The following is a 14,736-nucleotide window of genomic DNA, read 5'->3' on the forward strand; positions in this document are numbered from 1 at the left end:
AATTGCTTCTTAAAGCAGCCAACCTCCTCCAACATGGTGCCCTCCACATACTCTGGACTACAACTACCATGAGCCCCAGCCAGTACAGCTGGGGGGCACCACATAGGGGAAGTCTGATTTAAAGGTACATTTGCAGCTACCTAGGCAAAAGTGCAGCAGGATAAATTGCACAATACACCCTTATACTGACAGGCACTTCATTTCAGGCTAACGAAAGTCCAATCTAGCTAAAATCCATTATGGCCATGCCCAGTTAAAAGCAATGGAACTTAAATTGGGTATGACTAACTTGTTAAATTAACCACAACTAATCTCAGCAGGACTGCCCCCCAAAAAATATTAATTAAAGAAGGATGTAGGTGGCTTACCATTTCACATTTGCATCATCTTCAGACACTTCAACTGATAATTCTATTTTGTCACCAATATAAGCATTGGTATCTTCTAAGCCTTTGGTCACAATCACTGGGGGCTCTGAGGGGAGAGGAACAAAGAACACTGTTTTAAAATCATAACATCAGATGGTTTTGTACATTGCAGCCTCCTTTGAATCAGCAAGACCATGTTTCCACATCTTACACCAGCTGGAGCTGGAGCATTCTGGGAGCCCTAAGTCTTATGATCCATTGCATGAGCAAAGAAGAACATAAGAGTGGTGTAAAACTGATGGACTTAGACTGGAAAACATAAAACCCCCACATAGCATTGTGCAGTCACTATCAGCTGACCTAGGATATTGCACCAGTACATCAAAACAGTGCAGGTAGGGGAAAAGTTCCCTTCTCTCCCCCCCCCCATTTTCTTTCTTTCTTTCAGACTACAAGCACTTATTTGTCTGTAGCATTTATTTTTCTTCCCGCTCCCTGATTCTACAACCTGTTATAATAATAATTTTAAAAAGTGAGCCTAACAGAATTTTAGCAAGTAAGAATTTGTTTAGATAAGACGAACTGGATATGTTTATCCTGTTTTAACTTCATCACCCTTTAGCTCTTTTGGGATTGTTATGTGTGTAAACTATTTAGATGTTAACCCCCCCACAATAATTTTTTTAAAGCCATATGGTCTCTTTATCTGCAGTTTTATACCCCTGACCTTTCAGAGACAAACCCCACACTGCCTACTGGAGACCCAAGTGAGCTTAAGCTGTTTGGTGATGGGAACCAGGGGAAAACAAAGACTTCCACCTGGTGGCAGTGGAAAGGTCATGGGAATGGAAGAGCAAATGAGAAGGGGAAACTCTGTTTGGCCTTGGTCTTCCTTCCTCACATGCTCCAGGGTGTAGCTGGGCACCCATGACTGTAGCTAAGCCATAGCAAGTGCAGGTGGCTCATTTCATCTATTTGAATTGTCATCCCCATGCAGAACAAATAAACCACAAAACTGTGCTATTTCATATTAGCAGAGAAACTGACAGAAACTTTGTAATCTTGCTTACCTCTTACAAAGAGTTCTGTAGAGCATTTCTCATCACCAGCAGTCACATGATAACGGGCATCATCTGTGAGCATGCAGTTGTTGACAAATAAGATTCTCTCATTACCTTTGTGCTCAAATATGTATCTGTTGGAAAATGGCAAAATAGCAAACGTGGAATTATGGCCAGGTTTCTAGGAATTGTACAGGGTTCTGCTGATCTAATAGAAGGGTAGTATAGAGAAAGAACCTATGCAACAGGATGTCTTAAAAAGGTGCCATGTATTTCTCTTACCTGTTTATACTTTCTGCCATGGAATATTTAAAATTGATTTTTTATCATGAAATTTGCATGCCGCTTTTATTGTTCTATTATCATTATTGCATTTTTAATGGTTTTTTATCTGTAAGCCACCCAGAAAAAAGAATGTTATTGGGAGGCATAGAGGTGGTGTTAATTTTTTTTTTTAGCAAATAGCCTAAGCTTATGGTAGGGTTGTAACCATTGCTGCTACTGGTGGTGTGGATTTTAACCATTTCCTTTCCTGCTACAAATTTGAGGAAAGCCCCCCCCCCCAAGTGTCAACAGGGAATTGACACACACACCCAAAAGCAAAAAGTTTCAGAAGAGAGATTTTCCCCGAGACCTATTTCAATTATTAATAGTTATCAGTCGTCGTCCCTCCACCCCACGGCTTATTCCTTTTGCATTTTAACACCTGTATGTTAATGTATGTGGCCCTAAAACTATCAGAATACATTATTTCTAGGAAGCTGGGGAAGGATTATTGCAAACACAAAGTTAAAGAGGCCCAAACAGAGCAGTCTCTGAAACCCTAGATCAGTGAAGATGGAAATAACCTGTAACAGGAGCCCAGGTTTCATTCCAGCACTCTTGTCATTTTTTCAGAAAGTACAATAATAGCTGGGGCAAAGGAGCCAACATTACTGGTAGGCCAGATGGCTCAAGGGATAGGTAATGGGATATGGAGCCTTTCACCTTGAGGTCACGGGTTCACATTGGTTTCAGGTCAGTAATGACCAAAGCTCATTAGCATCTAACAGCTGCTTGGTGGCCCGAAAAACGCAAAGTAGTATCTTCAGTTGATCTGGCTTCTTGAGAGAATGTACAGACCTTGGGGAAGCAGGCAACGATTATGAACACAGACTCTACTCCAGTGACCCAAACTCCTCCTCAAGACTTTTCTTCCTTTCTGTCCTAGGGGGCTCATTGTTCAGAGTGGCTGGCAATGGCAGAGGTGGAGAGAGTTCCTGGACACATCCAGTCCTCAGAAGCATCTCATCCTCCTGCCACACCACCCTCCTACAGGCTCAGCTTGTCAATATATAACAGACATGGATATACAAGTTTTCAATTTATATACTTGACAGTATATGTCAACAACATACTGCGGAATACACCTGCAATAAAACACCCAATTCTCTTAAGTAAGGATATAAGAACTGAATATGAAACATTGTTTAAAGCTGGGTTTATGGGAATACTTACTTTCCACTTGGACGTATTTCTTGCCCATTTCTATACCACTTGAGTTCCACCGTGGGGTCAGCCAGCTCCACTGAAAATCTTACTCTACCTCCTTTATCCACTTGATATGCAGGATCCAGAATCTTAGCAAAAGCTGTTGGGTGATAAAAATGTTGAAGTGGAGACACACAGACAGAAAATATGTGGAATCCCATACTCTGTCATGAAACTTTACAATGTCTAAAGGCGCCTTCATACTGTTGTTCAATGTGGATTGTAAGATTCCCATACCTCCATTGTCCAGACGACATTCTCCTTCATATCACAGGCTTCCCACACTTTCATCTCCCTCAATCCAGATTTCCTCACACTCCATTTTGGAGCATCCCTGGCATGAGACAATCCAGACTGAGGTCAGAGAAAGTGTGGGAAGGCAGTGATTTGGAAGAGATTGTCATATGGACATTAGTGAATTAATGGAGATACCCATTAGGATGAGCCCTGAAAAATATGGAATAATCAGCCATTCTGCTTAAGGTGTTTCAAATGGTATATTGCTGTTTTTAAAATGTGTTATCTGCTCTCAAATCCTGGAGTTAAAATAAACACAAATTCTGAGTTGTCTGACCCCCCAAAACTGTACTGTAGCTTTGCAGATCATGAAGCCTAGTTACCATAACAGGCAACAGGGAGATAATTTAACAAGCCTGCTTTCCCCAGTGAGAATTAAGCCATACTTGGCAAAACTCTTCATATGCCGCAACTGTTAAAAATGTAACAAATTCCTTTGAAACTCCTGGTTCCTTGCTGTCAAGGAGTTCCCTTTGTGCTTGTTTGGAGGTTCTAGCAGGGGAGCGCAGCTATCGTATACCCTTGACCGAAGAACGGTACACTCCTTCTATCTGGGATGGTCGTCCTCTTCCACCGAGCGCGCAGCTTCGGGAGGGACGCACATGGAGCGGTGAGGGAGGAAGGGGACACCCGCCTAGCCAGCCAGATCAGCCGAATCAACCCTGGCGATCAATGGGGTGACAGATGTCGCAGCCAGATCGCCCTTTGTGCCCACGATAGGGTGAGGAACAGGGAGAAGTAGCATAGCGAGCATCATTTGGCCAGTTGGGCTCAGCTTGTACCATGGCTGCACTAGCCAATCTGCACTCACGGCCAATCAGAAAGCAGCACAGGGGAATGGGGAGGTGTGTCATTAGATCAGAGTGAACCAGAGGTTCTCCTTCCTGGTCTGCTCATTAAATGGTTGGGTCCTCCATGGACCCAGCCAATGCAAAGCCTGTGTGAATTCTTCACATGGCTCAATTGTTAAAAAGAGAATCGCTCTCTTTAGGAAAGAATTAGAGACCTTGTTATGAGGACTGCAAGACTAATTCCTGTCTGCGAGAATCTTTTAGGAGGAAAAGTGTCACTTGTATTCCCTGGCAGATGTGAAACAGCTTTTCCTTGCTTCCCCTACCTGCACTTTTCTTTTCTTCCCTGCGGGTGCGCTTCAGACGTTTCAGCATGCCCCTCAGGTCAGTGATTCCATACTGAAAGGCAATTTTCTCATAGTCATTGGGGCTCGCACTCTTCAGGATCTCCCACACATCTACATCAGGCTCCTCAGGCTCCTGCTGCTTAACCTCCCTGATCAGAATAAGAGATGGGGGAGGAAAGGAGAGAAAAAAGAAAAGATGTGCCAGAAGTTGGCGTCATAAAGAGGACACATGTGAATTCAACTCCCAGTGGGTTACGTTGTTGTTGTTGTTGTTGTTGTTTTAGATAAGACTAGTCATTTAAGTCAAAGGCTTAAGGGCGTGCCTGAGCTAACAAGGTTGCTTGTGCAATCAAACGTCCTTATCCAAGAAGGGGAGAGAAGTAGCGGGATGTATACTTACCCCTGTCTTCAGAGGGTAACATTTTACAGATGTTGAGTTAGACTTTTGAATTCAAACCTGTGAGATTTCACCTGAAAGAAACTGGACTTCTGCACCAATCTATTGTTTTTCCATGTGTGGGCTTCAACTGATGGAAAGAAAACTGTGAGATGTATTTTGAAAAATATAATTTTTTAAAGGCCTGGGATTAACAGGAAGTAGCCTATTGGGTCAGGCCATAAACACAGGAGGCATTTTGAGAATTTTACTATTATAGTTTGTCTGATATTAAGAAATATTGGCATGTCAGGGTAGCAGCTTACTGTGAACAGGCTGATTGCTCCAGCTTTTCTCCTCCCCACTAGCGAGTGGAAACAGGAAATAGGGTCTCCAAGTTAGTGTTAAATCCAAACCAGGGAGAGTGGTAACCCAAGCACAAACATTACCTTCAGTTCATGATCCCCAGTTCATATGTAACATTAATCTATGGATTGTGACTTGTTGCTCCCACTTGTGGAGAGGAGCAAATTGAGAGTGATCTGCATGTTCACTGGAACTATTAACCATGGTTTGCCATGATGTGTGAACATACCCTTGTCTCAAAAAGTAAATTTGTAAAAATTATCTGGTAGCTTAGGGCAACAAGTTGCAGAGGCACCAATGTTTTTTTCCTTAAACAGTAACTGGTCTTTCCCCCCCATAAAAAATAATTTTTGCAATAGCAATCGGGAAATCTACAAGGAGAGTAGACATAGACATGTGAAAATGAATGATAACCTTATGGTGAGACTACCACATGGAATATATTGAGCCTGTGTCTTAATTAGAATGATTTTAATTCTGTAGCAGTAAACATTAACGATAATAAAATTATGATGATGATGATGATGATGATGATGTAGGCAGTGTCTTTTTCATTTAAAGAAATGGAACCACTAAATTATTGGGGTGAGGAGGAGTTCTTTGCCTTATAGTAACATTTTATAAAGATCCTTGGCCATTTTTTGTAGATCCTAGCAAAATGTTCATATAATGTACTGATATGAATCAGCTGTTGCGAATGGATTTTATGGCATTAACAATATTATTTTAAGTGTCTGTAAGAGATGTACTGAAATGTACTGCAATATGTCTGTTAACATATTACGGGTGTAGCTTTATGATATGGCCTCTTATTTCACTTTTTTCATGCTTACAGTTTACAAAGGTCGGCTACTTACTGCAAAATACTGCTGTGTCAATGAGATTCTACCTTTCCAAAGGTCATGTAAAAATGCAAACATATCCAAAAGCTGACATGCATTAAGGGGATGAATTCTCATTTTAATAGGCTGGCCATCCTAGCTGTGGCAACTCCTCTCAGTTGCACATGCATCAACAGGGACCAAGATGAGAATGTTCCCCTTTAACATCCATTAGGTAGTTGTTGAGAATGAGGATTGGTGCGTCCTGATTTTCAACCCATTATAAGAAATACTCATCCACCCTCTTCATTTACCTTGTTCAACTGAAGAACAAATCCTTGAGCAAACAAACTTTGTCCTGAGGATGAAATGGCTGAGTGGATAATGGGCATGAGACATGTTGTTGTTGTTAGTCACTTTTCTCAAAGAGTGACCCTAAGTGACGTACATTCAAACCAATTAAGAACATCCAATAAAAATATAAAAACACAGCTTAACAGATACAAGGCACGGCTTACAGAACCTGCAGAAACAGGCCGCAATGCCACCTTTCATCAATATGGATCTTTTTTTGCCTCTTTTCTCCTATCTATCCCATTGTTTGTCCCATCTTAGTGAATGTATTGTTAAATATATACTTTTTTAAAGCTGTTAAATACTTCAGTTTTCTTCTTTCTTGGAATTTCACTTTGTTTTTACAGAAATGCAAGTTCATTACATCCAAGCAGTTAAATCAAGCCACTTTCTGAAACTTATTGTTTGAGGGAATGACAGGCCCAAGTCCAGCTGTCACTGCGATTCAATGGATTAGCATACCATTGACAGTTTAGATGCATTGCACCTGGTCATTAGATGTAAGACAAACTCTCAGCCTTCAGGAATGCAGTCATGTGTTCTAACTATTTGGCTGCTAGATGCTAACATAAGCTGCAATGTAAATCTGACATCCTTCCATGTAAATTGATTTGAGCTGAAGTCAATGTCATTCAAGAGGCTTAAGCAGTTTATATATTCCAGTGTATTTCAACCTAAAATCTGCAGAGTCAGCATGTATAATATGAGCATTCAGATTTTTCCTAAAGAGTTTACTGATGAAAAATTAAGTGCCTTCAGTACAGCCAGTGAAATAAAGTTTAGCATGATAAGAAGCAAATAAATGAGGAGAAGTTTAAGTAGCACTATGGGAATTGTTCCATCAGTCTAAGCTTTTTACCTTGCCAAACAGAATGATCCTTATTCCCCTTCCTTCCACAAGCTCTTCTGGGAGTTCTCCTGAAAGCCAATTTTTTGGGTGGTGGTGCATGGGAGATGAGAAAGGGGAAAGCCATGTTGCACTAGTGGCTTTCACTAGTGGGACTCATCCTTCCCACAGTTACGTTTTCTTAAAGCAGTTAGGTGTAACTTAACTATGCTGTATGTACAGCTAGATAAGAAAACCTATTCTAATAAACATGATTCTAAGCAATGAAATGAAACAATATTTCTTAGCAATGAAATAAAGTAATCAGTTTGTACTGAAAGTCTGATTTGCCCATTATCCACTCAAGAGTTACATTTCTATACATCTATATGCATACACACACATATATATCCATATATAACACAACAAAATTAATGTAGCAATAATACTGATAATTCCCAAATTCACTAAAACTTTTCCACACACAAGCTGTATATTAGTAGGAAACATCAATGGAAAATCAAACCAAGCCAATGCATTTCCATATGTAGATATAGATATATCTACTAGTATTAATATAAATGTTACAATGAGTGCATGTCAAACTGAGGATCCTAGTTAGGGAAGAGAAAATAGAGATCTGGCAAGCATGAAATAGATTTTTAAAAAGTTTTGTTGTTGTTGTTCAAATAACATCTAAGCATTAAGTAAATGCTTAAATGTTATTTGAACAACAACAACAAAACTTTCCAAGTAGGATCAACTTTTGAAACATGGTGAGTTCATGTTTTGAAAACCCATCTTCCTGAAGCCAAAGTAAAATTGCATCTAAACACAGTGTGCAACTACCGGTATATATCTTGTTTTTTCTTAAACTAAATACAGGCATGGGTGAGCCCGATCTTCACTGCAAAGGCAGTTACTGGAAAGGAGAACCTTGAATCTAGTTAGTGATGCCTGCATGATAGACCTGGGAACTCACTCTATGATTCCTTGAGTTCCATGGAAGAAACATGAGAAATAAATGTAAGAAATAACCTTCCAGCATCCTTTGCAGTTAAATAATTGGTTAAATCATTTCAAAATTAATTTTGATTCCACCCTATATAAATGATATATTAATGGACTATTTGGTAAATTTTATCCATCTAAAAAAAGCTGCCTGCTTTTTCCCTGCTCTTGCTCAATGAACAAAGTTATTCTGGTCCAATCTTGTGACGATTTGATTCCCCCCCCCCCACTCAATAAGCTTGATAGTTATTTCATTAAGCATAGCCTTTTCCCTAGAGAAACTGCCAGAGCCATGTGAGATTTCTCCCAGGCCACCTTGGCTATAGCAAGTCCCTAGATTGCCTAGTGAATTCACACTAGGGCTCTTTGAAAATAGAAGAATATGATAATTTTAGTAATTCTGATAAAGTGACAATAGGGTGACCTCCTAAGCCCTGGTGACCCAGCAAGAAGCATGACATCCCTGTCACCTATGTATAAGCTTAGTATGGCATAGTGGTTGGGAGTGTTGGACAAAGACTGTGGAGATCCAGGTTCAAATCCCTCCTCAGCCACGAAGTTTATTGGGTGACCTTGGAACAGTCACTCTCATCCTAACCTATCCAACAGGGCTGTTGTGAGGATGTAGTGGGGAATGGGGAAGGTCATGTGTGCCGTTCTCAGTTCCTTAAGGAAAAGGTGGATAAAAATATAAACATAGAAACTTTTACCAAGAAGCTATCTCAAAAAGGTGGTAGGGCAAATTTCATGCATCTGCAAAACTTGGTCCTATGTGGAGTGCCTGGATCATGCGTGTTGTGCTGTTTTTGGGAGGGCTATGTGTGCCTGCTTCTTGCAACACAAATATAGCTCCACTTGATAGGTCTGAACAGGGCCTCAGTCTAGTAACCTAAAATGGGCAGAATTGTCCTTGAAGCCTCATGAGTAGAACAGGGTGCTGAAAACTGAAACCACATATAAAGGACAAGCAAATGTCTGAACACTTGCTCATATTGTTATTCATATCTGGGGATTTAAAGCGCAGCTAACAGCTTCTTGGATTATTTTGAATTTTAAAAAATGCTTCCATGTGCCCTCTGAAATGTTTCCAGTTTTATAATACACTATCAGATTCCACCCAGCAAGTTGCTTCCTAGCCCTACTAGACTTCCCATTTTAAGAGCCCACAGCATATGTGTTTTTCAGACACATAATGAATGCATGCATTATCGGAGCTCAGTAAATCATTTCGCATCATTCCTTAGCAGAAGGAGGGTGAATTCAAGAGCCAAAAAAGCTGCAGTACATCTGTGGTCTGCATGCTTTGAAAACAAGTGTTCCAGAGTTCAGTTTTGTTATGGTTTTCTTTTCTTTCTCTTTCTCTCTCTCTTTCTTTCTTTCTGTGGGGGATGGGTGTAGCACAAAGATCAATTGTTTGAATTTCTCATCCCTAGATAGGACATGGGTGGGGAAAACATGCAGGCACAAAACAAACACCAATATACAGGACTGACACCTGCCAGTATGACCTCATCCCATGTTATAATTTAGTGACACAGGAATGCTTCTCTGAGACACTCCTATGTCATTAAGTCACAATACGGGGCAGCAGCCTTAGAAAGTGTACAATATCCTAAGACTTTTGTGGTTTCTTGTCAACGTGCTAACAGAGTTGGCTTAACTCTCAGCAAAAGATTTACCTTAAGAAATAAAGTTTATAAACATCAGTCAAAAGGAAAGGATGGTAACATTTGGGGGGCGGGATTACACCTGACGCTTTCTTTTGTGCAAGCCTAACCCATTTCCAATCCACACCTTCTCACTTCATTGCTTGGTTCTCACCTACGTTTCAGGAGACCACTAAAGTCAAGTTCTCCTGCATCCTCTTGTCCTTCACCGCTGTTATTAATAAAAAAAATCAAAATCAAACCTTTGTTTAATACCCAGAGAGTTGGACAACACACATTGCATACACTCTAGATGCCCTACAAACGCAATCAATATAGAGACACGCAAGTAAGAAGATTACATCAACACAAACTTGTATTCTTTTTCACAGGATTTACAACTCCCATTAACAAGCACTTGTGAAAAATGAACACAAAGGTTTGTATTGCACTTGTGACACTTGTTCAGGCAAATTCTTGTAAATCTGCAAATTTGCCTAAATTTGTGTTCCTGTAACACAAATGTGTTTCAAACAGAGTCGGCACAAAGAGCTTTGTTTTTTTACTTCTACCAAGTGCCTGCTGAAACAAAACAAAACAAAGGGCTTGTGCTGAACTCAGTTGCATATGTAAAACAAAGATGTGCATTGTTGTTTATGCTGCATAGAACAATGCACAACCATGTAAAAATATCCAGTAGTAAAGTTTCATTTAAACTTGTCAGCAAGGGGGAAATTTGGAGAACCTATCCATTGAGTGCACACAGTGTGTTGTATGATGTTAAAGATGAGATGGGGTGGGTTTAAAAATGTGGATTTCTTTCTAGAATGTTGAGCAATAACAAATATAATTGCAGTACTTATAGACAGGAGTTAATATACTTTGCAGAGACTTAAGAGTTCCCTGGGCATTGGCATCCTGATAATCTAATCTTTGGGGAGAGGAGAGCAGGTTAAGTAGAAGATTCCTAGCCTCATTTTTGTCTGGTAGCATAATAAGTGGGAAAATGTAGGTAGTAGCCTGGTTTGCACATGGTTCTACATCATGCTTTGTTCAGCCAAGGTGTAGTTTGTTCGAACCCAGCTCAGCACCCTAGTTGAGATGACAACAAACCACAATGTGAAGACATGGTTTGTTGTTGGCTTACAAACAATTGCTTGTTTTAACCTTAGTTTGACATTGTGTCTGAATATGACAGCCTGCTTAACCATAGTTTGTTTGACCACTCCATCCCAGATGCTCTTCAAAACTACAAAGGCACAAATCTAGAGCAGCTGGAAAACAAACCAAGCTTTGGTGAAACAAGCTATGACTGGCTTGCTCATCGGTGAGAGGATGCATCGCTCATTGAACAAACCATGGCTTAGGATTATGTAGGAACAGGGCCACTGACTAATGAAGAAAGAAAACAAGAGCTGGGAAGGGTTTTCAGTCAGGGAATGGGGCAACAGTGGCCTCCACAATACTCTTTTCCTGTCCCATAGCTATACTTGTCTTTCCCCTGAACACTATTGCCTGTCCAACCCCCATCTCTATTCTGTTCCTTCTCTCCATTCCCATTTGTCACTCCTTCCTTTGCTAAAACAAAACAAGCACCAAATTCTCTAAAATTAATCTTGGAAGGAGAGCAAATGAATTAAGTTACTTGATTTGTCTCATTTATTCTGAAATCAGGATTTGGGATATCTTGGAACAGAACCCAATTTGAGAGGGGGAGATGGATGTTAGCTGAACAGGGTGGATAGTGGTCGATACTGACCCCCAAGAAGTTCAGGTGCTCAACTAGCTTTCTGCAATTACCTAGGGTCTGATGCCGTAATATTGATTTATTAGTACAGTGGAAAGCATTAACATATAGGAGAAATAATATTTAACCAGAAACTTTTAAAATAACTAGGGCATCAATACATTTAGAGTGACATATGCTTAGATCTTGTCTGTAATTTGCCAGGCTCCCGGTCTTCTTATCTTTCAGCAGATGGAAAAGACTTTAAAATATAAATAAAATAATATAATAAGGAATGACCTACTATTTTATGATGTCTCTACTGATGTTTTATGATTGCTTTGCACCTGACTTCTATCTGGCTGAGTCACTGCAGCATACTGGGGTGGGGAGGGCCACAGTGAGTTTGCCCCAAGGCAAACGCACCAGAGGAACGGCTGGCTGTGTTTGGACATAAACACCAAACCACAGAGCAGTACTACAGGAACAAGCCCAGCTGATCTAGGCTTGGGCACTCCCCCTCTCCTCTCGTGATGCAAAATCAGAAGCTTTCACTTTCGTATTCAAATTACAGCAAATCAGTTTGCTTTGTCCAAACTGTGGACAGGATTAATTGATTATGGTTTAATATAAGGAGTCAGCATTATAAATCCTGGGTTGAAGTTGGTTTGTCTCCCTAAATTATAGTTAACACTAACCACAGTTTGTCTGGGTTTAGGTATAAATATTGCTAGTTGAAAATGGAAATGAAACCTTCTCATTTCCTCCTGGCTAGGAGGCGGAACGCGGGAGCATGTATAGCAAGCCCTAGTTTAGTGTTACATGGGGGACCAGGCCACTGTCTCTGCTTTAATTACTGTTGATTCTTGTTCATAGTGCAATTTCATATTGTGATTTTGTTTTACTTTATGGCTTTGATTTCTTTTTGAAATGGCAACCCGCCTTGGTTATTATTTTTATTAGAAAAGTAGGACATAAACAATAAAGAAAACTAAAGATTTTCCACATTCTTCCCTTTCAACCATTCTGTCTCCTTCCTTCCCTCTGTTGTTTCTAATGTAAGGTACTTTAGAGGAGGGTCCTGTCCATTTTGCCTATGTCAATCCGTAAGGCACAGAATAAATAATAAACAATAGCATTTCATTGATTATAAATGTTCACTGGTCTTATCCGAGTTTTCAGATATTCATCCATTTTTTCTGGTGTTGTCAACATTCACAGAATTTCACCACTCACTGTAACATACATATTATGACTACTACATGGTGAGTGTTTTACATTGTGGAAGCCGTTATCTCATGGTGAGACATCTGTGGGCAGCAACTGATAAGATGCATGGGTTTTTTGTGCACATCTGTAGTGGAATGATGAAAACTTCTGCTTTGTTATCATATATGAACAGTTTCCCTTGTGGAAACATGGAGCAAGTAAGAACAACCTCCACATAACAACAATAATGTGTAAACCAATTATAGGTTACAGAAAATGGAGTAGCCATTTTAACTTCTTGGCAGTGGGCAGGAGAGAGTATCTCAAAAGCACAGACATTCTCCTTTATGACATATACTCTGCTTTCAATTTAGTGTGCCATTTCTAAAGGCTTGTTATTTCGGCTTTTATTTCGGTTCATTCTGGCTGTGTTTTTCCAACCAGCTTGATTTCCAGAGGTATTTCAGGGCATGTGCTGCTTTCACCACCTATAATTGAATAACTTCCCAAGATAACTACTTGAAGTTACCTTCTTTTGAATGCAGACCGGATATCGATTGATGGCGCAGATGAAGTTTCTATATATATAAAAAAGAAAATGAGAAAAGTGGTTTCTGTAATTTATGAAGGATATTGAATGGATACAACTAAGGCAAGAACAAAACTATGTTCCATTTTGTGGATTAATTTAAAGAACTTTTATACTGTACTGGAATAGGAGCAATCCTAATATGTGCCCACAGATATTATCACCACAGTGTTAAATGTTTGGTTTATAAAATACAATCTCAACAAGTCTTTTAGATGTTCTGTTTTAATGTAGGGAGGTATGATTTTATGTATATATTTCATTTTCTACATATTTTTTTGGGGGGGGCTATTTTCTTTTTTATTTTTATACATTAAAAATTCAAAAAGAAAAAACAAAAAAGTTAAAAACACATAAGGTTTACAATCCTTATTTTCAATAACATATTTCCCTGACTTCCCCACACCTCCCCTTCTTATATTCCAATTCAAATTGTTAATTCAACAAGTTCTTGTCCCCAATTTTTGACCTTTTTATATTTAATTCATTTTTAAAAAAAACCAATTTTAACTTATAAACATCAGTATTTAAACATCAGTGCTCATTCTTAAAACTTTTTTCTAAAGTCGACCCAACTTCCCTTCCACGAATTCCCCAATTTTCATACTAATAACAAAACAAAATAAAAAAACAGATTATTATTCTGCACCCTTTGGATTCCCAACCCCCCCCTTTCCCGGTTTCAATCCCCAACAAATGTCCATCAGTCTTAGTCTACTATCAGCCTGGAGACCTCACGTCCGAGGCTCTTAATTCTCTCTCAATTCCTCTCTGCCGGTTTTTTTGGTAGTCCTTAATATTAAACACCAGATCTCGGAGAAGCTCTATCCCGATAGGGTCCATATTTCTTCCAGCCAGACCTCCATACTTAAAAGTGGAGCCTGAATCCTGTTTCTTACTCCTTTTAAGTCCAAATGTCCCAAAAGCTCCAGCTTTCACCTTAATCAAATTTGTAATCCGTAGGTCTTCAGATCTCCACATAAGGAGATCTCTCCATTCTTCAATCTTCAATTCAAAACAGATTTTCATCATCCAGTACTTATTTTCCTTTGTAGCCATCATGTCAGGCCTCTGGCTCTCCTTTGTCATCTGCAACATTACATCTCCTCCTTCCTTTTCCTCAGAAACAACATATATCTCTTTCTCCACACTCTCAAATCTTTCAAGTTTCTCTTCTTGTCCAGCTGCATGGACTTCATGAGTCAAGTCCTTGTCAAATTCAATGGATTTGTTTACTGTTAAGTCCAGAGTTGCAACATTTGTAGCCAAAACATCAATTTGGCCTTGTAACTTTCCCAAGAGAAGAAACACTCTGTCCAATTTAGCATTTTCTCTACATATTTCTTAAAACTTTCAAATAAAGATCCTTTACTTCGGTATTTAATATAGCATTTCTATTTCTGATCTCGTTAGCCTTC

General features: G+C 39.5%; 1 protein-coding gene across 9 annotated transcripts in view; it reads right to left on the reverse strand.

The window, feature by feature from the left end:
- The window catches only part of MYBPC1 (myosin binding protein C1), a 92,282-nt gene that overhangs the window by 37,772 nt on the left and 39,774 nt on the right, over window positions 1–14,736 (reverse strand). For all 9 annotated transcript variants that reach the window (XM_053405061.1, XM_053405054.1, XM_053405057.1 and 6 more), the window contains 6 exons: window positions 13,259–13,307; window positions 9,970–10,026; window positions 4,374–4,543; window positions 2,927–3,059; window positions 1,439–1,563; window positions 369–474 (listed from right to left, as the gene is read on the reverse strand). In XM_053405061.1, coding sequence (XP_053261036.1) covers window positions 369–474; window positions 1,439–1,563; window positions 2,927–3,059; window positions 4,374–4,543; window positions 9,970–10,026; window positions 13,259–13,307 — 640 coding nt within the window. The remainder of the gene's footprint in view (window positions 1–368; window positions 475–1,438; window positions 1,564–2,926; window positions 3,060–4,373; window positions 4,544–9,969; window positions 10,027–13,258; window positions 13,308–14,736) is intronic.

The sequence above is a fragment of the Podarcis raffonei genome, chromosome 10, assembly GCF_027172205.1.
Source record: "Podarcis raffonei isolate rPodRaf1 chromosome 10, rPodRaf1.pri, whole genome shotgun sequence".
Lineage (NCBI taxonomy): Eukaryota > Metazoa > Chordata > Lepidosauria > Squamata > Lacertidae > Podarcis > Podarcis raffonei.